The 26,788-nt window shown below is 36.4% G+C and overlaps 1 protein-coding gene across 1 annotated transcript in view; it reads left to right on the forward strand.

The window, feature by feature from the left end:
- The window catches only part of ST8SIA1 (ST8 alpha-N-acetyl-neuraminide alpha-2,8-sialyltransferase 1), a 122,051-nt gene that overhangs the window by 62,313 nt on the left and 32,950 nt on the right, over nt 1-26,788 (forward strand). The window contains exons 3-4 of the mRNA XM_027838765.1: nt 15,936-16,045; nt 21,073-21,165. Of these exons, the coding sequence (XP_027694566.1) occupies nt 15,936-16,045; nt 21,073-21,165 (203 nt within the window). The remainder of the gene's footprint in view (nt 1-15,935; nt 16,046-21,072; nt 21,166-26,788) is intronic.

Here is a 26,788-nt window from a genome sequence, read left to right on the forward strand (position 1 = left end):
TCAATTGATTCTTTAGGTTTCTCTTAATAAATATTATTACCTGGACCTACCACCTTATTATCTGCAAAAAATGATCATTTTGTTTTCTCTTTGACTATAATTACTCCCTTGATTTCTCTGTCTTTTCTTATTATTATATCTAGTATTTCTAGCAGTATGTTAAATAGTAGTGATGATAATGGATATACTTGCTTTATTGCTCATACTATTAGAAAGGCTTCTGACTCTCCTCTATTACATATAATGTTTACTTTAAGTTTTAGTTAGATATTATTTACTATATTAAGGAAAAGTTCTTTTATTCCTGTGCTTTCTAACATTAAAAAAAAGAGACACAGATATTGGGTTTTGTCAAAAACCTTTTCAGGATTTATTAATACTATAATCTAGTTTTTATTGTTTATGTTATTTACAGATTTATTATGTATATATTCTTTCATATTTTAAACCAACTCTGATAAAATTAGTTGTAGTGTATAATCTTGCTAATATGTTATCATAGCCTATTTGTTAATGTTTAATTTAAAATTGTGTATTAACTAGGGATATTACTTTATAATTTCCTTTCTCTGCTTTGTCTCCCCCTGATTTAGCTATGAAACCATATTTATATCTTACTTCTCACCCCACCCCCACCCCCCAAGTTTGGTTGAACAGGGATTAGAATCCTGTATAGTATTTAAAAAAAAAAGATACCCACTAGATTCGCCAATGTGCTATTGTTTGTTTTAAATTTACTCTGGAATCTTTCTACTCATGCAGAACTCATTCTTTTTTTCATCTGGGATTTGCTTCTTGAGTACAGAAATAAATGTCATCACAATTGTGACTTTGTTCCTATTCAAGTTGTAGGGAATAAGTTACAGTTCCCAAGGAAATGGGAATGAACTGTGTTATTGTTTTAAAGTGTCTGTTTAAAGAAGGATGTAATTATGTGTATTAATTGTTACCTAGATTAATATATTGCACTCTATATGGGATTTATTTGTTCAACAAAAGTTCATTAATAAGGTATAAGGTAATGTGGAAAAACCCATTAACTGAAAAATTGTAATTCCTAAGTGTAGTTTTTAGTAGGTGTTGTACTGGATAGACTGCTGGCCCTGGTGTTAGGAGGACCTGAGTTCAAAGCTGGTCTCACCCACTTAAGCTGTGTGACTCTGGGCAAGTCACTTAACCCTGTTTGCCTCAGTTTCCTCATTTTGAAAACGAGTTGGAGAAGAAAATGGCAAACTATTCCAGTATCTTTGCCAGGAAATCCCCAGATGGGGTCATGAAGAGTCCAACACAACTAATCTACAAAACAACAATTACCTAGGAATTTGGTAACAGTTTCTTCTGCTAAGCTTCAGTGTTCCTTCTTTCAATAGTTTTTTTTCCCCTTTTTTTTTTCTCTCTTGCTGCTACCTGCTCTCAAGGTCCATTGTTGGTACTACCTTTTTCATTAAAACTTCCCTGACACCAAAGCTGAAAGTTATTTATTTCTCCTCACATTCTCCCAGAGCACTTCATTCCTTGCCTTGATCCCTTTTTTCACATATATTATATTTTGTTTTCAAAAGCATTCTTCTCTATACATGCTATTTCCTCATCTCCTTTTTCTTCCCACAGAAGATTATAAGTTACTTTAAGGCAGGAACTGTACCATTGCTTATTGTCTTTCCTTAGCATCTTGCACAGTGCCTTAAACATGCTTGGTACTTAATGAATAGTGGGCTCCTTTTCACTGAGGTCTTCAAGCAAAGTCTGGGTGACCACTCATTCTAGTTTTTCTAGGGGTATTCTCAGTCAGATTGAGGTTAGACAAGATGGTATTAGTGGTGCCTCCCATCTCTGGAATTCTGAGAAATGTTTGTTCAAGTTCCTTAGTTCAACTGAGACTTGATTGGAATTAACAAAAAAAAATCTTTATTAAGGAATTAAAACAAGAATAAAGTAAAACAAAATACTGTGTAGAGTCATGGAATTAACAAGCTACAATAACATAGAGATGATCTTTAGTTTAATTTTGATTCTGACATCTGACTTCTATACCATCTTTATGATCAGACCAGGGTACTAACTTTCTCCAAGCTAGATTTCTGATTCATCCCTTTCTTTGGCTCTAATGATAGTCTCAAAATAATCAAGGCTGAGTTCCTATAGTTCTAAATGAAGAATTCCATTTTAAAATCTCAATACTTATTCTTGTGCATGGTTTTCTGTCCAGCACTTGGAGCCACTCAGCTTTGATTTCTGGTTTTAACATTCATGTTTTCTCTTGCACATTTTGCCACATTACAGTTTCTGATCTGAGATTGTAAATTAGGACCATTCATATATATTTGTGATAGTGTGACAGTGTCAAAGACACCTTCTCAATTTTCTTTTTTTTTTGTATAAGAAAAGTTTCATCTTTGATGTGTGGTAAGGGATGCTCTCTGCCTTTGGGAGTTTCCAGGATGGTGACTAAGGGGAAGTAACATGCTATCTGCTATTTTCACTTCCAGATCTACACTTTGGGATCTTTGAATAAAGTAATTGGTTGAAGGGAACGGAAGTATGGTGCTGGAATATTTCCCATTTTACTCTGGGTTGGCTACAAGGAGGATGTAGATCTTATCTTATTTAAAGTCCTTTGGGGCAGTTTAGGCCCAAATGAACACTGAATTATGAGATTATATTTGGGGAAATGGGAAGAATATCTCAATTAGTTTCAGAAATCATAACAAAAGAAAGCAATATTCAACTAAACCTACGCAGGTATATAAGATACTAGCCAGTTAACATGGAGTTCTGCCTAAGGAGTTCTGCCTCTAAAATTACCTGGCTAATGCCAGGAGAATGGCCTGGAGTTTTTCTTTCAAGTTAGAATCAAAGGCCTTTTGGAGGTCTTTTCCCTCCTACGTACAAATGCTAAATCAGATTTTATAGAGAACAGGAAATAAAACTTAAATATATAAATATCCTAACAAGGGGAGACAGGCTTTAATGGTCAATATAGTTATGTATAAATGTGTGTATGCATGCATATATTTTCTAGCAAGTAATATCAATAAATGTTACCTTCCCTAGTGAGGAAGGAAGGCATTTAGAAAATTCTGGAAAACAAACATATCCTTATAGACATAATAAGAAATTATAGAAACCATAAACCAGTTACTGTGAAATGAATCTCAGCAGTAATATTTTAAAGTGTCCTACAATAGAGTGCTTCCATTGCACATTAGTATTCAGAAAACCAGATGGCCTAATTAACATTTCACACCTGTCTCAGCTCCACTGCTGGTTCTATCTACTTCTTTATATTCTCATGCTAATATCTAATGTTCTGGTTATTCCCACCACCCATGGAAAGGATCTTTCCTAGAAGAAATTCCATCTTAGAGTTTTGTAATATTGTAATATTTATGTATATGCATGCAATATATGTATATACATATATATGCACAAGATATAATGCAATTAATAATGCAAAGAAAAGCAACTCAGAATAAGAGAAGGGTCATGTCATCAGTGGGAAAATGTTTTCTTTGGTAAACATGCCTTGTTAGGTTTTAATGGAAGGAAATAATTCTCATAATGATATTAATCTTGTTTTCAAAAATCCATCTACTGCATGAAACTAGATCAGTCTCGCTAATGACATTACTAAATGATGTAATTTTATTAGTAGAAGGGAAAATGAAGCAGCTCCTTGAAAAATCTAATTCATTTAAATGAACAAATGACTCACCCCTCTTGAACAATGAGTACACTGTTTGCATTCCATTCTTGGCCAAGGTACCAGTCAAGGTAATGTCTTAAGAATCATTTCATAGTTTGTTGTCTGCTGGAAGCATGTTCCTCTCATAAGAATTTTTAAAATACTGTATATTTTGTCACCCAAAATGCTCCCATGTGTCATGGATAGACCACTGATATTTTTACTTAGATTATCAAATTGTTGTCAGAAGAATTAAATAGAAAATAAATGTTAATGTGATTTCTTGGAAGAAACAGAAGTTGTTTTGATTCAGACAGCATATTGTTACCATTTGGCTTCTTTCTGATTGAACAACATGCCTACCAGGAATTAACTTGTGGGAAACTGTCAGCTTTAGGCAGAAATTATAAACTGACTGGAGTATAGAGTTAGAGTTGTATGTCTGGGGCATGTTGTTAAATGCATGATGGGGGCTTAATTTATGCATTGGTTAGGATGTAATTAGGTCCTTAGGGAGGACAGTGCAATTAAATATGTGAATGTGGGTGTAATTAGATGTAGTTGAATGGTACAATTAGATTCATAAGAAGGGGGTGTAATTAGATGTGTGGAATGGGGGTGTATTTAGATGCCTAGTAGAGGACATAATTAGCTATATGGGTGAAGGATTTTAATTATATATGTGGGAGGGGTATAATTATGTGGGGGAGTCAGTGCCCATGTGTGGGTGTAGGCACAATAAGACACAAAGTTAGGACTGTGACTAGGTGTAGAGTTGATGTGTTTATGCACAAAGAACTAGACTTTTTTTTTTTTTATCAACAAGGGCAAATAAATTTCAGCATGCTGACAGTCCATGGCATTACTGTGACATCATTTCAGGTCAAGCTAAGAATTCGCAAAAAAAAAAAAAATGGACTTTTCTAACTTTATTCAAGACTCAGATCTCTTAGTGACATTATGTTATAATGGAGAGTCAGTTTTGTTTAGTAGAATCTAAGTTTGTTAAGTCCTAGATTCAAATTCCTGCTCTGCCATTTACTAGTTATGTGGCTGTGGGTATGTCCCTTCATCTCTCTGAGTCTCTGTTTCTTCATTTGTAAAATGGAGATAATAACACTTGCACTATTCACCTTTTAGGATTTTTCAATTGAGCAAACATTTAACAAGGGCCTACCATCCAGTGTCTACACTCACGCTCGTTAATTACATAGGAGCAGTGAGGCAGTGCAGTGGATGGAGTGCTCAGCCTAGAGTCTGGACAACTGGAGTTCAGTCTGGCCTCAGACACTTACTAGTTATATGACCTGGGCAAGTCACCTAATCTCTGTTTGCCTCAGTTTCAGTATCTGAAAAATGGGGATAATAAGAGCACCTACCTCCCAGGGCTATTCTTAGGATCAAATGCTATATTTTTTAAGTACTTAGCATAGTGTCTGGGACATAATGAGCTTAATGAGTTAATATAACTATTAATGGTGGTGGTGATGATGATGATGATGATGATACTGCTAAACAAATGTATACTCTATGGTGAGAAAAATGCCTTTTAAATTTTAATGTACTTTGAAAATGTGAACCATTATTGCATCATACTTCTGCATATACTTTAATAGGGGTACTTTGATATTACAGCAGGTCCTAGCAAGGGGTCTCTGTGAGTGCAGGATGAAGAATAACTAGGTGGCTGTTCAGAGTATTATCATTTTTCACATTTAATAGCTGGTAAAAGTAACCAAAGAAGAAGCCAATCAATGACATGTCCATTCAATAAAATTCATTTATTTGTGCATCAAATATTAGTGTTGCATGGACAAAGTTGGTTATTGTTATTAATCATATTAGCAAACATTTCTGAGTATTCATCAGAGAACATTATTGACAAAGTAGCCATGCTGTTATGGAATTTTAATGGCATACATGAATCATTTTTCTAGGATAAGAAATCCAGATTATAAGGGTTTGAAGAGTGAAAATCAGAACATTGACACTGGCCTGTTACCTGGGTCTCAGTTTCTTTATTTATAAAATGAAGTGGTTGAACAGAATGTGGACAGAGGGAAAGAAAGAAAGAAGGAAAGAAAGAAAAAAAGAAAGTAAAAGAAAGAGAGGAGAGGTCAGTTGTTTTTCCAATGAGGTATTTTACATTTTCTTCTATTTCTCATGCTTTTGATTTAGTTTGATTGTTTTCTGATGTTTCATAAAGTCATTAGCTTCCACTTACCCAATTCTAACTCTTAAGGAATTACTTTCTTTAGTGAGCTTTTGTGCCTCCTTTTCCATTTGGCTAAATTCTACTTTTTAAGAAATTCTTCTCCTCAGTGAATTTTTGTATATCTTTTTCTATTTCACCAATTCTGCTTTTCAAGGCATTCTCCTCTTCACTGGATTTTTGTGCCTCCTTTACCATTTGGCCTAGTCTGTTTTTAAAGGTGTTATTTTCGTTAGTATTTTTCTGTGCCTTCTTTACTAAGTTATTGACTCTTTTTTCATGATTTTCTTACATCACTCTCATTTCTCTTCCCAATTTTTCCTCTACCTCTCATACTTGATTTTTAAAATCCTTTTTGAGCTCTTCCATGACCTGAGACCAATTCATATTTTTCTTTGAGGCTTTGGATGCAGGAATGTTGACTTTGTTATCCTCTTCTAGTGTGTGTTTTGATCTTTCTTGTCACCATAGTAACAGAATTTTTTCTGTTGTTTGCTCATTTTCCAGCCTATTTCTTGACTTTTAACTCTATGCTAATGGGGGCTCTGCTTCTCAAATGGAGGGGGCACTGTCCCAAGCTTCAGATTTTTTTTGTGAAGCTATTTTCAGAGGCGATTCTGGAGATATATAAATTTTTGGCTCATCCGAGGTGATATGATCTAGGGAAAGGCATGTTTACTACTCTCATGACTGTGCATTGGTTTGTGAGCGGCCACAAGCACTCTTTTCAATCATGGAACTGTATAACTCAGGGTCCCTGCTCCCCTGAGGCTGCAAGCTCTGCTATGCTAGTGCTCCTCCTCACACTGGGACCAAGACCCAGGACTGCAACCTCTATCCAAGTATAGGCAGTGCAGTAGAGTCCTGTCTCTGGTGCCAACAAGGGGATTCCTGTAAATCTCCTGACCTTTTGTCTGATCCCTTTACTGTCTGTGGGCTAGAGGTCTGGAAAACACCACTGCTGCCACTCATTCAGTCACCCTGAGACCTGCTTCTGGTTTGCTGGGGCCTGGTCTGCACTGGCACAGCCTGTGTTAAACTGCACTCTTCTCTCACCCTGGTGCAACAGACTTTTTCTACTGACCTTCCAACTTGTGTTGGGCTGGAATTTCGTGGATTCTGCTGCTCTAGAATTTGTTTAGAGTCATTATTTAAGGTATTTGGAGGGGTTTTTGTGGATTCTGCTGCTCTAGAATTTGTTTATAGTCATTATTTAAGGTATTTGGAGGGGTTTGGGGGAGAGCTCAGACAAGTCCCTGCCTTTCCTTTGCTATCTTGGCTGTGTTTCTGTTGATTTCTTTTTAAAAAAACTCACATATGATTAATACTTCTTTCTCATCTCTACTTGCTTAGTGAACAATATAGATTTGTGACCCTAGATGTTTATGAAATTCTCTATATAGTGAATATGTATTTGTTTGAGATTGGGTCAGCATGACAAACTTGAATATTATTCCACCTTTCTGTGCTATGTACAGATGGTGTATTTATTTTAATGAAACTATAATCTTACTAGATTTGAATTCCAAATTAGAATTCTTTTCTTCAAGATCCACACCCTCATAATGAGGCCAGACTCCTTTCCTTCTACCCCAGGTTAAATTGCAATTCAGGGCCTGTTGTCTGGCTTCCATATTTCTTATAACATTTGGAATTTCTAGACCATATTAAATATGATGCTCTAGTCTTCTCTCTAGAAGATAAAGTAAAGCTATTTGAGTATTTAAAACATAATCTGGTCTTGCCCCTAGAAGATAAGGTAAAAATACTTGAGAAATGCCTCTTTATGCTCTAGGTTAAAAGGGAAAATGGAAGAAGGGCTTCAATGTAAAATAGATAATAAAAGGTGCTGAGGACAAGGAAGAGACTAATTACCCTGGTTGGGAAGCTAGAGGTATGAAAAACATAAAAATAGAGGAGGAAAGGAAGGACAAGTGAGGTAAATAAAGAGGAGGCTTATTTTGAAGAAGCCATGTAATCTCTGAGGAATGCTGACATGGCTCCACACCCATCATCAGGTGGGATAACATTCAGGAGGGTTAGAAGAAGAAGATACAAATAATGAAGGTTAGTACCTTAGGTGCCTGATAAATAGAAATGAAGCAGCCATTTGTCCATCTGACTTCATTAATAGAGTATAGTCCTGGCTAAGACTTCTTGCAACTGTGGATCATTTAGTTAAGGATAAAGGACTGTGCAGAAATCAATCTACCCTGGGTATAGTTGTGCCAAGAGAAAGCACAGCATGCCCTTCTGAGTTTCCAGCCTCTATAGCCATGATATAGCCAGTGGTCCCTAAGATTTAAACCTCAGGAAGTGAAGGAAATAGGATAAAAAAGAGAGGCATTAAGGAGATAGGACAGTGGGGATGGTGGTCCAGGGATGGACAAGGGGGCAGCTGCATAGTTGTGAAAGGCCAATTGAGAACCCTTACACCAGAAAAATATCACAAGAAGGAAGTACCACCACCACAGAAGTGGGAACACTGTGAGAAAGTTAGTCGCTCTTACTATCTGTAGCTTTTTTGTTTGTTTGTTTTTGCTAGGCAATGGAGTTAAGTGACTTGCCCAGGGTCATACAACTAGTTAAGTGTTATGTGACTGAGGTCACATTTGAACTCAGGTCTTCCTGACTCCAGGGCCAGTGCTCTATCCATTGGGCCACCTGGCTGCCCCTTATCTGTAGCTTTTGGGCAGCTAAGTGTCTCAGTAGATGGAGTGCTAGGCCTAGAGTCAGGAAGAACTGAGTTTAAATCCAGGCTCAGACACTTATTACCTGTATGGCCCCAGGCAACTTACTTAACCATTTTGCCACAGTTTCCTCTTCTACATAATAAGATGGAGAAAGAATGGCAAACTATTCCAGTATCTTTACCAAGAAAACCCCAAATGGGGTCATGAAGAGTTGGATGCAACTGAACAACAAATCTATGGTTTTGTGGTAGAGTGGTCTCCTATCCTCTCAGGGCGTGTATCCAGAATAAGATAGAGAATCTCCCTTGACTTACTAATTCTAATAACTACTACTCATTGTTGGTGATTACACAAGTACATAGAACATATTTCTAGAAGGAATCTAAAGGCCATTGCTAAGGATGGTGTAATCGTGTGCAAGAAACTGAAGACCCTAATTAGGGGCACAGGTGACATTTCTACCTATTTAAGGCAAAACCTTAAGAAAAGAAAAGCATATTTGGGAAATGGACAGCTAGTTAAGAAGACAGTGTCTGAAAATATCTTTTTGGATCTCTAGTCCATGGTTTAAAATATAGTAAAAATCAGCTTCTGGCTACATATAACAAAAGAGGGTAAAATGAATTTTTTTGAAGAGTATTGAAAATCTAGTCAAAGGGCTTTTCTGAAAAGAAAGGGAGAAGGAAAAACTCCATAGGTGTAGATATAGATAGATATCTACCAAGTTGGATACCACAAAGAATAACCATAATGTAGGAATAATAGACTAATTAGAATAAATAGAAAGATAGAAATAGAAATTCCAAGAAAACTTACAAGAAATAAAGAAAGAAGTCATCAGTAAGATCCCTGATCTCAGGTGTTTATATACAAGTATACAAAATAAAGTTAAAAATATCCTAACACAGAGAGGAAATTTTCATCTCACAAGTATGATTGAAAATGAATGGAATGAGAATCATGATTAGGCCTGAAAAGGTACATTTATTCAAAAGGAACATGATTCTTTTTTTTACATTTTTTAAAATTTATTTTGATTTATCCATAAGCTTTTGAGTTTAAAATTTTTCTCCCCCTTCCTCCCCACCACCCTTCCCAAGATGGTGCACAATCTGATATAGGCTATACATTTACATTCATATTAAACATATTTTCACATTAGTGCTGTTGTAAGTAAAAATTAAAACCAATAGGAGGAACCACCAGAAAGAGGAAACAAAACTCAACAGAAGAGAAAAAAAAATAGCAATTTGACTTCCATAGTTCTTTCTTTGGACGTGGATAGCATTTTCTATCACGAGGCTTCTGGAGATGTCTTAGCTCCTTGTATTGCCAGGAAGGTTTGAGTTTATCAATATTAGTCATCACACAATGTGGCTGTTATTGTGTACAACATTCTCTTGGTTCTGCTCACTTCACTCAGCATCAGACCATACGAGTCTTTCCAGGTTTTTCTGAAGTCAGCCTGTTCATCATTTCTTATAGCTCAATAGTATTCCATCACATTCATATACCACAACTTGATCAGCTATTCCCCAATTGATGGGCATCCTCTCAATTTCCAATTCTTTGCCACCACAAAAAGAGCTGCTATGAATATTTTTGTACATGTAGGTTCTTTTTCTGTTTGTGTGATCTCTTTGGGATATAGCCCTAGAAGTGCCATTGCTGGGTCAATGGGTATGCACATTTTTATAGCCCTTTGGGCATAGTTCCAAATTGCTCTCCAAAATGGTTGGATCATTTCACAACTCCACCAACAATGCATTAGTGTTCCAATTTTCCCACATCTTCTCCAACATTTATCATTTTCCTGTTTTGTCATGTTGGCCATTCTGATAGGTGTGATGTGGTACCTCAGAGCTGTTTTGATTTGCATTTCTCTAATCAATAGTGATTTAGAGCATTTTTTCATATGACCATAGATGGCTTTAATTTCTTCATCTGAGAACTGTCTGTTCATATCCTTTGACCATTTATCAATTGGGGAATGGCTTGTATTCTTATAAATTTGACTTAATTCTCTATATATTTTAGAAATGAGGCCCTTATCAGAAAGACTGGTTGTAAACATTCTTTCCCAATTTTCCACCTTCCTTCTAATCTTAGTTGCATTGGCTTTGTTTGTACAAAAACTTTTCAATTTAACGTAATCAAAATTATCTATTTTGCTTTTCGTAATGTTCACTATCTCCTGTTTGGTCATGAATTCTTCTGTTCTCCATAGATCTGACAGGTAAACTATTCCTTGCTCTCCCAGTTTGCTTATAGTATCAGCCTTTATATCTAAATCACGTACCCATTTTGATTTTATTTTGGTATATGGTGTGAGATTTTGGTCTATGCCTAGTTTCTGCCATACTCTTTTCCAGTTTTCCCAGCAGAAGGAACATGATTCTTAAAGGGGTAGGGGTATTGCATTATATATCAAGAAGATATACTTTGAGGACATAAAGGAACCAGAAGGAATGTATGTGGTGGGAAGTATTTGGGTAAAGATTAGTGGAGACAGAAATAATGGTGTCATTATGCCCAGGCAGGAGAAATATAGACCATCTAGATAATAGAAAGTAGATAAAGAGTTCAGAAACAGATCACATACTTAGCATGGAGGCATCCAACACTTAGCACAGTGTCATACACATAGTAAGGTACCTAATAAATAAATAAATAAATAAATAAAAGAAATTGGGCACTTCAGTTATTTGGACATCTGTTGGAGCTCTTTCTCTGACCAGAGCAAAATGGACAATTACTTGATTTGCTTATATAATAATTTCATCCTTTAAATGGTGGAAAAACCAAAAAGGAAATTGCATTCTTGATTTGATTTTCACTGTTTTTAAGGAACTGGTTGGTAGGGTAGAAATGATGGGAACCTGTGATCAGCCAATTAAATTTTGCCCATCACTGTACATATCTTGGATGAGCATTGCAGATGGACGCAGAAATGAATAGGGAGAGAAGAGTGAACTGAATTGCACTTGGGAAATGTCACACTGCTTTCATTGATTCCAAACTGCTTTCTACTAACAAAATACTTCTTTTTGAACAGTCGTATTTTCTAAGTGATCCTGTATGATTGTGACTAAGAGGGAACTAAAACAGAAAAATCAACATTTAAGGTGGACCAAAATAAAATGAAAAGGTATGTGATAGGTGCAAATAAACTGCTGCATTTTTTACCAATAATGGCCTTTTGTAAGATGTGGCATAAAAGGATAGAGTATCAGCCCTGAAGTCAAGAGGATCTGAGTTCAAATGCAGCCTCAGACACTAGCTGTGTGACCCTGAGCAAGTGACTTAACCATGATTGCCTCTCCTTCCCACCCCCCACAAAAAAGGGACCTTGCATAAAAGACAACCTAAAAGACATATCTGAGCAGAAAGGGAGGTTGGCCAGTCATATAGTGATAGATAGACAATCTGAGTGTGGTTCTAATATCTACAAAAGATACAAAGACTCAGAGGGAGGTCTCCAGTATATTGGGTAGATCTTTTATGGAGGATTTATGGAAAGACATGGATTAGAATCATACAGCATGAAAATATTGATGAGTCAATGTAGCTATTAGAAGTACTAGACTTAAATAGCATTTATGCTGCTATTGGCAGCGGTTTCTTTTTTGCGTGTTTCCTTTTTTGAGGTTGTACACATTTGTTATTGTCAGACTAAAGTAGGTAATAGCAGAATCAGGACGAGGACTTATGAAATAAAAATTCATAGTGATAGAATCACAGAATTGGAAGAGACCACCGAAGTCTATGAGTCTACCCTCCTACAGCAATAAGAGTACCCTGTACAACATACCCAAGAAGTGGTCATCCCGCAACAGGAAACTCACTACCTCTTGAAGCAGCCTCTTCCTCATTTGGAGAGCTCTACTTTTTAAGAAGTTTTTCCTTACTTTAAAAATAAATTTACCTTTGTTATAGCTTCTACTCTGCTCCTACTTGTGCACTCTTCTCTTAAGGTGGAACAAGTTCAACACTCTTCTACTGACCACTCTTCAAGTACTCAGATTCAGTTCAATTAGATTTGATTAAATTCAGTTCACTGTGCTAGGTGCTGGGATAAAAAGATGAAAAGACAAGTAGTCCCAGCTCTCAAGGATCCTATATTCTATTTGATGGAAACAATAGGTAATAATAGCTAACATTTATATAGCACTTACCATGTACTTGGCACTGTGCTAAACGTTTTATAAGTATTAACTCATTTGATCTTCCTGACAACCCTGTGAGGTAGGTGCTGTTATTATTCCCATTATACAGATAAGGAAACTGAGGCAAATAATTTGCCTAAGGTCACACAGCTAGTAAGCCTCTGAGTTCAAATTTGAACTTGGGTCTGACTCTCTCCTTGAGAGCAGGGACTATTTTTTTGAATCCCTAAGGCTTACCACAGTGCTTGGCCCACAACAGGTGCTTAATAAATGTTTATTGAAATTGAATTCAGTTGGCTTCAGGAGTAGTACTCTATCTACTGATAATTTAATCTAAAACATATATAAAGTAGTTCCTGGGTAGTTGAGAAAGGGAGAGCCCATATCAACGGGGAGATCATGAAAGGACTTGGTAGGAGTTAGTTCCTGAGCTGAGTCTTAAGGAGATCAGGGATTCCAAGACACTGAGGTAGGAGGTAGGACATTCCAGGCATGCGGGTAAAACTGCAAAGTTATAGAGCCAAGAGATGGATCGTTGTGCATAAGAAACAGCAGTTAAACAATTGCTAAAATGTACAGTTCAATAAGGGGGAAATAATATGGAAAAGTATAAAAATATAGGTGGGCACGAGATTGTCAAGGACTTTAAATGCCAAATGAGTTTTTATTTGTTCCCAGAGTCAAGAGAGAGTCACTGGAACTTCTTGAGCTGGGGAGTGATATGGTCAGATTTACAGATATCAATTTGGCAAGCTCTATGGAAGCTGTATTGAAGAGGGAAGAAAATGAAAGCAGGAAGATCAATTAGGTGACTATAGAAATAGTTCAGTTAAGCAGTGAGAGATGAGGAGGACTTCAGCTAAGAAGATGGCTTTGTGAGTGGAGAGAAGGGGATGCATGTGAGAAATGTTGTAGATTTTTGTGTCATTTTGTCTTTGTATTACCAAATCCTATCACAGTGCCTTGCACACTGTAAGCACTTAATAAATGATTGTTGGATTGGAAATAGAATTATTAAGACTTTGCTAGTGATTGGCTATGGGGGGGCAGGAATAAGAGAAAGGAAAGAGCTAAGAATTGTAAACCTGGGAGACTAGAAAGATGATGATTCCCTCAAAAGAAATAGAGGAATTAGAAGGAGGGGTAGATTTCGGAGGAAAAATAATTATCGTGTCACTGCAATGTCTTCCCTTCTCTAGGAGTTATATACCAGTGTATTTTACTATTCTCCTATGACATTCTCTCAGAACTCTTCATTATCTTGGCTGTCTTCCCTGAATGCTCTCTAGCTTTTTATTTTCCTACTAAAAATCTGGCTTTGGAAACTGAATACAATATTCAGATATGATCTGATGGAGAGAGTGCTAGAGGGCCATCAGCTCCCTGATTCTGGATATTGTGCCCCTCTTGATGTAGTTTATGATTGCTCTTTGAACCTGCCACCCATATATCAGCTTTAATTTCAAAAATCATTATTCAAAGTATGAATTACCTATAGTTCAGATCACTCAGAGACACAAAATCTCAGAGTTGGAAGGGATCTTTCTTCCAGGCAAATCAGAATGTATATCCCAGGACCTCCAACTTATATCTACTCCTCGATTAAGGAAGAAACTTCTCTTGTTGAACATTTCTTAAGGAAATGCTTAATGTCATTCTGTATACATTACGCAACTTCCACCTATATTCCCAATACTTCTGTAGGCAGCTAAATGGCACAGTGGTTAGAATGTTGGGTCAGAAAGACCTGAGTTCAAATCTAGCCTCAGATGTTTGCTAGATGTGTGACCCTGGACAAGTCATTTAAGCTAGGTTTGCCTAGAAAATGAGAATAGTAATAGCATCTACCTCCCTGAGTTGTGAGGAACAAATGAGATAATATTGGCAAAGTGTTGCGCACAGTGCCTGGCTTGTGGTAGGTACTTTAAATACTTTTTTCCTTCTTTCCTTCATAATTACATAATAAAATTTTATACTTGTAGACTGTCCTACAAGTCTATCATCCCAACATGAGTAGAAGTATAACATACAGTGTTTTGAATTTCTGAATGTCGTTTGGACACATTTGGAGTTTCTAAGTTAGCTGTTACTTTTACCTATGGATTTTTTTTGGGAGGCTTTCAATATATTTTGAGCTTGCTTATGAAAGTATATTTGTATGCCCAATTAGGGTGAAATAGAATTCCTTTTATGAGTGTAGGTGTTCAGATTAATTTCAAGTATTCTCTAAACTGTTCTTGCAAAGATTTCTGGGAAGAATTGTTAAAGTTTCCATTATACTGTCCTGAGTGTGGGATCAAAGGAAGGTTAGATGTTGGATTTTTGACTCAAATTTTGTTTTGTAAATGCAAAGAAGATCTGTGCACAATGACCTTTGTTATATTTTTACAAAGAAAAAAATGAATGTAAAGCCACATTATTTGGTTAGATTATTTAACTTAGGACTTTGATAGTATTTCAGAGTTTGACCACAAAGGTGTGTGGCTAAAAAAAAACAAAGTAAACTGATTTTTTTCTCTTTAGTCCAATTTGCTTTCTACAAATGAATAGAGTCTGCTGGGGGGATAGACCAGGTTGCCTAAAATATCATGGTAGGACTCAAAAACTTTCACTATGTTTAAGGTCCTAAGATAATCTATCTACCCAAAATATGTTTTTATAGCAATTTTCTATTTAATTTTGTTTTATTTTTAGAAATACAACTAAGGCTTCTATGTTCATAGGACATTTTCTTGCATACTGCAGACACTAAAAGTTAATTGAGTGAATGGATGATGAATCATGCCATATAAATCAGCATGAAGTAAAGAAAGAGAATCCAAGTGAGCCAGCTCCAAGTTTAAAGACTTTAAAATACTCCTTTGTTTAACTTTGATTTCTTTGTTTTCCTATACAGCTGCTATTTATTTTTCATGGTAATTTAGGTAGGATAATTTATTTCTCAACCTAAAATTTGTTATAAAATTGGTGGCTTTTATATATTTTGATTTCCAGAGGAAAAAGATAGCTTATTCATTTTAAAAATTTGAGGGCCATTCCTGTTGTCTTCCTTACTATAATTGTACTTCATTGTGCTTCATTTCCAATGAAATTCCACTAGAGGGTCTGTTATAAACAACAAGTCTATTAACTGGTTTGTGTTCTGTTCAGTGAAAACTGCTCTTATTTTCTGTTGCTAGGCTACTCCATTCCAGTTACCATTGAAGAAGTGCTCAGTGGTGGGAAACGGTGGGATTCTGAAGAAGAGTGTCTGTGGCCGACAAATAGATGAAGCAAATTTTGTCATGCGGTAAGAGAAAAGACTCTCACCAGGGCCTCTGCCTTTTTTTCTCCCACAGATAAACCCACAGTCCCCTCAGAGCTATTCATTTGTGATTAATAAGTTGAAACATGTTTTTTCTTTCTTTTTTTTAAGGCTACATGCAAGTGAACTTAGGAAAGAAGGAAAATAATAAGAGAATATATCTTCCTTAACCTTATAAACTCTTGACACATCTCAGAATGGTAAAATATATTAGATTAATGTATCCTTTTGTGGTCATGAACCAAAAAGGAGAATGAAGAGTATAGTACTTTCTTTTTAGATTATAAAACTGAACTTGCAGAAGAGGTTTCTATTGTTTTTTTTTGAGGGCTTATCTTCCCCCCCTCCCACATACACACAGTGTTTCTCTATCTTTATTTTTTTTACATTTTAATTTACTATTTATTTTCAACATTCTTTTCTTTTTAAATTTTGAGTTCCTAATTCTCTCCCTTCCTCCCACCACTCTCCCATCTACTGGGAGGGCAAACAATATATCAATTTTACATGTGAAATCATGCAAAACATATTTCCTTATTAGCCATGTTTTTTTTTTAAAGCAAGAGAAGTAAAATGAGAAAATTATACTTCAATTTGCACTCAGAGTTCTTCAGTTCTGTCTCTGGAGGTAATAGCATTTTTTTCATCATGAGTCCCTTGGAATTGTCTTTGATCATAGTAGCTAAGTTTTTCATAGTTGATCATCATTACAACATTGCTGTTATTGTGCACAACAATCTCTCTGTTTTCTCACTTCATTTTGCATCAGTATATATAGTGTATATATGCCATGTTTTTTGCAACCACCCCCTCCTAAATTCTTAAAGCATGATAATATTCTATCACAATCATATGCCACAACTTGTTCAGCCATTCCCCAATTGATGAACATTCCTTCAATTTCCAGTTCTTTGACATCACAAAAAGAACAATTATAAATATTTTTGTACGTATAGGTCGTTTTCCTGTTCCTTTGATCTCTTTGGAATACAGGCCTAGTAGTGATATTAGTGGGTCAAAGTATATACACAATTTTATAGCCCTTTGGGAAAATGTCCAGACTGTTCTCCAGAATAGTTGGACCAGTTCAGTTGGATTGCTGGACCACCAGCAATTCATTAGTGTTCCTATTTTTCCCTCATCTCCTCCAGCGTTTGTCATTTCTGATAGATGTGAGGTGGTACCTCAGAGTTGTTTTAATTTGCCTTTCTCTAATCAATAGTGAGAGTATTTTTTCATATAATTATAAATAGCTTTGATTTCTTCTTCTGAAAACTGCTTGTTTATATCCCTTGACCACTTATCAATTGGAGAATGGCTCTTATTTTTGTAAATTTGACTTAGTTCTATACTCAGTATATAGTTGAGAAATGAGGTCTTAATCAGAGAAACTTGCTGTAAAAATTTTTGGTCTTACTTCTTTGTCTGTGATACCTTTTATCATAATGCAATTTCCCTGATTATCTTTTTTTAATTAGGTATGTTTTTGCTTTTGCTTTGTCTGAGATCATGATTGCTACCTCTGCGTTTTTTACTTCAGCTAAAGCATTATCAGATTCTGCTCTAGCCCTATATTTTAATTCTATGTGTGTGTTTCAAGTGTGTCTCTTGTAAACAATTGTTGGATTCTGTGTTTTTTTGTTTGTTTATTTTGGTGAGGCAACCAGGGGTTAAGTGACTTGCCCAGGGTCACACAGCTAGTAAGTTATCAAGTGTCTGAGGCTAGATTTGAACTCAGTTCCTCTTGACTCCAGAGCCAGTACTGTATCCACTGTGCCACCTAGCTGCTGCTTGGATTCTGGTTTCTAATCTATTCTGCTATCTGCTTCTGTTTTATGTGACAGTTCATTTCATTCATATTCACAGTTATGATTACTAACTGTGTATTTCCCTCCATCCCATTTTCTTATCTCTCACTCTCTCTCCATCCTGTCCTTCCTCTAAATTCTATTTTGCTTCTAACCCCCTTAATCTGTCCTCCCTTTTACCATCCCCACCACCTTTCTTTTATCCCCTTACCTTTCTATTTCACTACTGGGTAAGTTACATTTCTGTATACTACTGAGGGCTTGTCTTAACTATGCAAAAATAAAATGTTTATTCATTTAGCTTTTTATATTTCCTCTGCATCTTTAAGTGTTTGCAAATGATAATTTGCATAGCATGAGAGATTTAAATTTAGCATGACTGAGGTCTTTATTTCATTATTTATCACATGCTTGCATTAGTTTAATTTTGGGGACAACCTACAGGGAGATGATACACTCATAAACTGTGTCAAATGTCCCCATGATATTTTCTATTTCTTATTTAATTCAGATCTAAATTCCCTTTTTGATTAATCTAAATTATACAACCTTATATTTCTCTATATGTATACATATTATATGCACTTGCAGTATATATGTACTTATCTCTCCTACCTCTTCCAATAGAATGTAAGCTCCTTCAGGGCAAGACTATTTCTTTTTGCCTTTCTATTTCCCGTTATGTTATTATTATTAGATGTAGTGTATTATATTCCCAGTTAAAGTTTCGGAGAAAGTGTCATCCTGCATTGGTAAAGGCAGTTTCTTCACTCAAGAATCCCATTTACCAAAGAAATGACAAGTCTAGGTCCTCTCTCAATCCTAAATTAAATAGTGATGTCATATATTGTAATGGCATTAGCACTATTTCTTAAACTTAATATGAGGTAATGAGAGAGAAGGAGCTCCAGAACAAAACTGATTTCTCATTGACAATATAACAAGGCATGCAAACACTAACATAGAATGTACATCAAGTATTAGAGACGAATTTGTCCTTTGGAAAACAAATATGACCATAAAGGATCCTGGGCTTTGTTCTTAAACATTTCTTCATCAATAGGAAAAGAAAATACAGCCCATAGTAATACATACACCAATTGTCTTCCCCATTTCTGAGATGTGAATTCTGAATTTACATGAGCAGACTTCTATATTGAGGGAAACCAACTGCTGTATAAGGGCTCCCACTAGATAGTAAGCATTTCAGAGAAGTCAACACTTCCTTTACACTTCCTACAATGCTCACTATTGTATTCTGCCCACAACATACTCATGTTCACTAACCCAAGGGAACTTTCAAACTTAGAGCAGAGAGAGCAATATAGAGTCTTAGTGTCAAAGAAGAGATGAAATTAAAAGCCAAAAACAGACACCAAAGGAGGAGAGAAGTTTCCATTCCATATGCTAGGACCATTGTGGGAAACAGCTAAATACACAAAAGGAACCAGATGAGAAGAAAAGGAAACTCATGAAAGAACCCAGAAATTTGAGCTGGTCAACTGAGTGGATTTATAATTTCCTCACCTTTGGTTCCCCGGGAAAGCAAGAAAAGAGAAACTGAGAGAAATCTTGATCATGGTAAAACATGCACTTATGTTACAAATAAATTAATCATTTGTATTCTTATATAATAGATGCAGGAGATGTAAGTGAAAAGAATTACATAATCAAGAGAAACCTTGGGGCGTATTGTAGACTTCTCTGTGTTTTCCTGATCCTTTAGGAATTTGCAATGTTTACATTTTCCTGCTGGTTGTGAACTCTCATAAGAGTTAGTACACAAGGAGAAAAACCTGTTTTGCTTTCCAAGACAGCCCCCTTTGCCTAGGCTGAGTGTGCAACCACGGGGGATTTTGTTCCTTGATCTTTACATAGTTAGGGTCCTTATTCCCTCATGACTGCCCACTTCTCTCTGCCCTGGAACTGCGACCTTGGACTAAAGAATGGGTGATAAAGTTGCCAGATAATACCTGTTCCTGCTCCCAGTGGTAATACAGGATTCCCTAGGATCTCTTTCTACCTATATATTCAGTCTCCTTATGATCTCTGAGCTCCAGGCTGTTCTATCCATTGCTCCTGCTCCATAGCCTGCTGTTGCTACACTGTGTTCTTGGCCAGCTCCCAACCCGGTGTCAGACAGCTCTGTCTGTCTTCCTAAGCTGCTCTAGACTGGAAAAATGACTTACTGTGACTTTTTTCTTGGCTTTTCCCATCAGAATTTAATCTGGAGTGCTTTCTAGGTTGCTGTGGAGGAACTAGGCAAAAATGATACCTCTCACTCTACCATCTTAACTCTTCCCCCAGGCTTATTAAATAGCAATTCAACGTTTAAAAAAAACACTAACTGATTAAGATGACTGAATTTATCCAGGAATAATAGCTATAATACAATCTAGAATTTGAAAAAGAAACTTAAGAAAAGTAGTAAGAATAATTATTTGTGAGTGGAACCCGACTTAGCAAGATTCTTATTTGACACAGTGGAAATACTGAATTTGAGGTCAGAAGATCTAAACTTAAGTCCTGACTCTGACAATGATTGTACAGTCTGGGGCAAGTCCATTGTCTTCTTTAAGCCTTGGCTTCATTGTCTGTAAAACAAGGATAATAATTCTTATGCTGCTTCCTTCACAGATTATTAGGATCAAGTGAGATATTTCTAATATTCAATATAAATATCAGCTATTATGATTATTATTTGGTCAGTATAATTGACCTGCCTTGAAAAAGGAAGCTTTTTATTTTAATGGGCCTATGATGTAATTGGTATATGGAACTACTACCAACGTATATCAGTTTTTGCTCTGCAGCTTATAGTTTTAGAGAATATCTGGATCATTGAAAGGTTAAGTGATTTGCCCAGAGTCACTTAGCTAGTATGTGTTAGAGGCCTAACTTGAACCCAGGTCTTCCTAACTCCAAGGCCAGCTCTCTATTCACTAATAATAATAACAACAGCAATAGTAGTAATTATTATTATTATGGCTTTCTATGTGCCAGCCAGAGGTTAAGGGACCTTCCCAGGGTCACACAGCTAATAAGTCTGAGGCTGGATTTGAACTCGGGTATTCCTAGCTTCAGGCACAGCTCTTTATCTGCCTAGCTTGTTCTGTAATGACTATACCATGCTGCCTTTGAATGATGCTTTCAGAATTTTAAAATGTGGAAATTACCCAAAAATTTATATTCTTATTTTTCTAGATGCAATCTTCCTCCTCTGTCCAGTGAATATAATAAAGATGTTGGATTCAAAACCCATTTGGTGACAGCTAACCCCAGCATAATTAGGAAAAGGTAAGATAAAAATTCTTCCACTTCAAAGTAACTGAAAAAGAAGACTTTATGTTTATAGGTAACTGGAAGACAAAAAACATAATTCACAAGTTGGGAAATTAAAAAAAAATAAAATATAGAATTTGACAGGCCAAGAGAATCTGAAAAAAGCACATCAATTAGACCAGTGCCTGAAAGAGTAAGCAGTGTTTTATGCTGCCTCAGAGAGAGAAAGAATAACATAGAGATCTGTTTTCTTGTTTGAGTAGACAGCATCAAGCTTTGCTTATTCACTACTCCTGCTTTGTAGCATGCTGATTGTTGATTGATAACAATTAACAAAAAGTAAATTGTTAATTAACAAAAAATTAAGAACCCAAAAGTAACCAGGCAAAATGGACCTATTGAAGGTCATCCATTCAGTGTTTTTGGAAGATATCAGAATTAGCATAAGCCAAACCTCATCCTAATGTATCTTCCAAAGATGTTTGACCAATGTTGTTCTAGATAGTAGGTCTCAGAAAGATAAAACTTTTCAGAAAGGTGAAAGGTATCTCTCCAAAGATTGTTTATTTAGAAAACTCCTTTGAGAATTGCGTATAAAATGTTAGTAATTATTTTCCTAAGTATCTAGTGATTAGAGCTTAGGAATTTCTTACCAGAGGAAATTTTCTCCCAATAGACAATTTTCTCCCCCTCTGACAAATGCCTGTTCTGGCAGGAAATACATCCAAATTAGTGTTCCATATGCTGATGGGGATTTCTACTTTTGGTGAGCCATCAAATTTCTGCAGCTGCCACCACAGTTGTAAATATATCTTGCATTTGCATGTTGACTTTGAAACAAAGTAACATAAAAACATTGATAACCATCGCATAATAGTTAGTACAAATGTGATAATGGCCTCTTGTATTTTGTTTCTGTCAGTTCAAGATAGAGGAAGCATTTTCTTTATAATCTAGCATTATGTAAATACAACAGGGTAAAAACAAATGACAATGACATTGTCCTTTGTAATAGTTTCCATAAGAAAGACTATCTGTAGGTCCCTGGGTTGTTTCCATTCTATACTTCCATTTATATAGGCTGGTTAAAGAGGGAAATTGTAAACTTATTATCTTCATTTTGTGTCTGTGTAAACTGAGATAAGAGAAAAAACGTAAGATTCAAACAACTTAGTTTGGCATTTGTGGCCCTCCATGATCTGGTCCCATTTACTTTCCAGTCTTACCTAGAAGCATAGGTTAAAATGGTTTAGGATCATAGATTTAGAGTTGGAAGGGACCTTAGAAGTCGTCAAATCCGACCCTATCATTTTATCGTTTAGCACACTGCGGCCCAGAGAGGTTAAGTAACTTGACCAAGGTCACACACCCAGTAAATGTATGAGGCAGGATTTGAATTCAAGTCTGCCTGATTCCAAGCCCAGTGCTCTATTCACAACAGGTTGTTAGAGCTGGAAGTGATCTTAGTTCCGTAATTGTACTGATGAGGAAACTAAAACCCTTAGAGGTTAAATGATTTCCTCAAGGTTACATGATACCTAGTTAGTGAAAGAGTTGGATTAAAACCCAGGCCTTACCACTCCTAGGCCACTGTTCTTTCTACTTTACTCTGTTGTGTTTATATCCCATTGTATACTAAACTAGGTTTTGAGTTTAAACAGATTGGGTTCAATTTTGGAGGCAGGATCCCCAAATCATTCTTTCTTTGGCTCAATATTCCCCCTTCCAGAATTCCCATTGGGAAACATCTGAATATAATTTGTATGTAGACAGATTGGGACAAACGATCCCCCAATATTACAAGTCTAACGGTAATAAAAAGGGGTATAGGACAGCCTATATATTTCATCTCACAGGAGATGCAGAAAATACATAGAGTAGCACTTAAATAAATGATAAAATTTTTCTTCCTCTCTGATGAGACCCATCTTCTTCTAAAATCTGTACAGTTCTCCTGACACATCAGAAAAGCTTATATTCCCCTTGAAAGGAAATAACCTTGAGAGTGCTATAAAAGAAAACTCCCTTGACTTTCCAGTGAGTCCCACTCTTACCCCAGAGATCCATACAGGCATCTTGCCTTATGATCTTATCCTAAGGGCTTGAATTCCCTCTGAAATGAAGAGGAACTTGTGGTTGTTTGAAAGGCAATCTCCTTCCTATTAGGTCTGCCTGTCAAAATAAATTATGGTAATAGCATGCGGCAAAAGTCCTTTGTTCTATTGTATTGTCATTTCAATCCCTCTCATCTTTGTACTGACGTTTCTCTGTATGGGAGGTTTCGGTTCAGCTACTCCCGTGCTTGGCCAACTAGTTCTCTTCTCCATGGCTGCCATCTCTTGGGCAGGATGACATTGCTTCTTTAAAACTTGGAGCAGAAAACTGGGGTCCAGACCTTATAGATGAGTGCAATGTAATTTTCATGTGCCTCTACCACAAGGCAGTCATTGGAGGCCCCCAGGAGGAGATGAAGTATATGAGAAATTCTCTCTTCACCATCTCAACCAGGTCCCATGTGTATTCTTAGTTCTGTTACCCTCTGGTCTGTTCTTTGAAAAGGGAAAAAGGCAAAATGGTCAAAATGGGTCCAAGTCTTCTATGATTCAGATTTTTAATAAGCTCAATACAAAAAAAGTTCACTTAGGTTCACAATAGGCTGAGTATTAGGGGCAGCTAGGTGATCCAGTGGATAGAGTGCTGGGCCTGGAGTTAGGAAGACTTGGATTCATATCCAGCCACAGACACTTAGTAGCTGTGTGACCCTCGGCAAGTCATTTAACTCTATTTGCCTCAGTTTCCTCATCCGTAAAATTAGCTAGAGGAGAAAATGGCAAATTATTCCAGTATCTTTGCCAAGAAAACCTCAAATAGGATCATGAAGAATCAGACATGATTCAAATGACTAAATAAGGCCGAGTATTGACTCAATTTGTCCTCAGTCAGTCTACAACAGCTTAAATAATTCAGCCCATCCCTAATCCATACCACTTAAAATGATATCTTTAATTAGACATCAAAGGGAATGTCCCTCCTTCAGTGGGCATATTAGTAGGTTTGTCCATACCTTCTACTAGAGATACAGGATCTGAAAAAAAAAAGGCTTACTATCTTCATCAATTTGATCAGAACCCCTAAATTTCCATTTTCCATTTTCCATTCACATACTCCATAGTCTAGCCAAATTAGACTTCTTAGTATTCTCTATCTGTAGCCAAATCCACTTCATCTTTTTCAGTTGGCATTACTTGGGATGCGTTTTCCAGTCAGCCTATTCAGTTAGTCAGTCCATCAGTAAACATGCATTAAATGCTTTCTACCACACATTGAGCTAAACTTTGAGGTCCCCCCCCCAAAAAAGCAAAAAAAAAATATTCCCTACCCTCATAGAGCTTACAATCTAACGGAGAAGACCACAAGCAAATATGTACAGGATGAACAGGAAATAATTAAAAGAAGGAAGGCACTAGAATTAATATCAGTTGGGAAAGGCTTCCTGTCAAAGATGGGATTTTATTTGGGAAAGTCAGTAGGTGGAGATAAGAAGAGAGAACAGAAGGAAGTGAAAATACTGGAAGCTGAGAGATGGATTGTCTTGTTACAAAACAGGAGGAGTCCAGTGCCACTGGAAAGAAGAGTACTTGTTAGGGAGTAAAGTATAAGAAGACTGGGAAGGTAGGGGTAGGATGAAGCTAAGTTATAAAGTTAAGGGCTTTAAATGCCAAATAGAGCATTTTGTAATTGATCATGTAGGTGATAGGGAGCCACTGGAGTTTATTGAGTAGAGAAGTGACAACATCCAACCTGTCATTTAGGAAAATCACTTTGGTAGCTGAAACAGAGCATGAATTGGAATGAGGAGAGACTTGAGGCAGGCAAACCAACCAACAGGCTATTGCAGTAGTCCAATCATGAGGTGATGAGAGCCTGCTCCGGGGTGATGGCAGTGTCAGAGGAGAGAAGGGAGTGTATTTAAGAGTGTTGCAAAGATGAATCAACAGATCTTGGCAACAGATTGGATATGGCAGGTGAGAGATATTGAAGAGTCGAGGTTGCAAGCCTGAGGGAATGGGAGGATGGTGTTGCTCCCTACAATGATAAGAAAGGTAAAAGTGGGAATAATTTCCAAGGAGAAGGTAAAGAGTTTTGGATATGTTATGTTTAGGTGGTCTGCTGGATGCCTAGTTTATGATGTCTGAAAGACAGCTGAAGATACTAGATTAGAGGTCAGCAGAGACAAGAGGGAAAAATATATATATTTGATAATTATCAACATAGAGATGGTACTTAAATTCAGGAGAGCTGATGAGATCACCAAGTGAAGTAGTATAGAGGGAGAAGAGGAGGACCCAGGAAAAAATCCTGAGGAACACCTACAGTTAGAGGGTATGACCTGAATTAGGATCCAACAAAGGATCATGAGGAGGAATGTGATAGGAGGAGAACCAGGAGAGAATGGAGTGTGGAAAATTTAGAGAGAATATAATATCAAAAAGGTGGTCATTAGCAGTGTCAAAGACTTCAGAGAGGCCAAGAAGAATGATTGAGAAAAGACCATTGTATTTGACAATTATGGGATCGTTGGTAACTTTGCAGAGAACAGTTTTGGTGAATGACAAGGTCAGAAACTAGATGGTAATGGGTTAAAAAGTGAGCCTATTGAAATTCTATCCATTCTTTAAGACTCTGGTTAAATGTTGCTACCCCCATATTACATCTTTTCAACCTCTAGTCAAGAGTGATTTCCTTCTTTGAATCTCTTATAAACTTTATTGTATTTATTTCACTTATTAAATTTGATGTTAATAGGTACTTGTGTGCCTACCTTACCTTCTCTACAAAAGCACAAACTCCTTGAGAGCAGATTGTGTCTTTATCTTCACATCTTCAACAGTACATGGAACTTGCCATCCCAATTAAATTACCAAGAAATAAATAGATATTTGTTGAAAGAATAAAGGAATGCTTGGATTTAGATCTTGATGTCTCTGGGTTTCTATTTTTTTAATGAGCAAATTATCTATCTTCTCATTCATAAAGAAATTGGGCTTAGATATAGATTAAGGGTAGACCTTGAAAATTTAAAGCGTGGGAGATGGTTTTCATTGATTTGGATGGGTGAGGTTGGGTAAGAGTTAGGGGCTAGGGTGGAGAGTCAAGTGAATAAAGATATGATGAGCACCAAATCTTTAAACAAAGTTGAAAAGTAGTTGAAATTTCCTTGCCCAACTCCCACACTTATGCTGCCTTCTGGTTACCCAGAAGTCTTGCTAAATCACACCTTTGTCCCAAATTACTTTTCCTTTTTCTTTCCACTAAAATTAAAAAAAAAAACCCTTACTCAGTAACCTCACCTTACACTAGGAAGAAAGCAATATGATTATAGCAAAAATCTTTGCTATAGGGTAACTAACAGAGAAGATTAACTCTTTTCAATAGGTTATTTACACTTTAAAGGAAGAACTTATCAATTCAAATCAATTTCTGACCATAAGAAATAGTGGGTGTGGTATCTACATCTACATCTACATTTATCTCTACATCTGTATCTATATCTACCTGTACATCTATCCATCCATCCATCTATCTATCCATCCATCCATCATCCATCTATCTATCTATCTATCTATCTATCTATCTA

Source organism: Vombatus ursinus, unplaced genomic scaffold (assembly GCF_900497805.2).
Source record: "Vombatus ursinus unplaced genomic scaffold, bare-nosed wombat genome assembly UNPS02014830.1, whole genome shotgun sequence".
Taxonomy (NCBI): Eukaryota; Metazoa; Chordata; class Mammalia; order Diprotodontia; family Vombatidae; genus Vombatus; species Vombatus ursinus.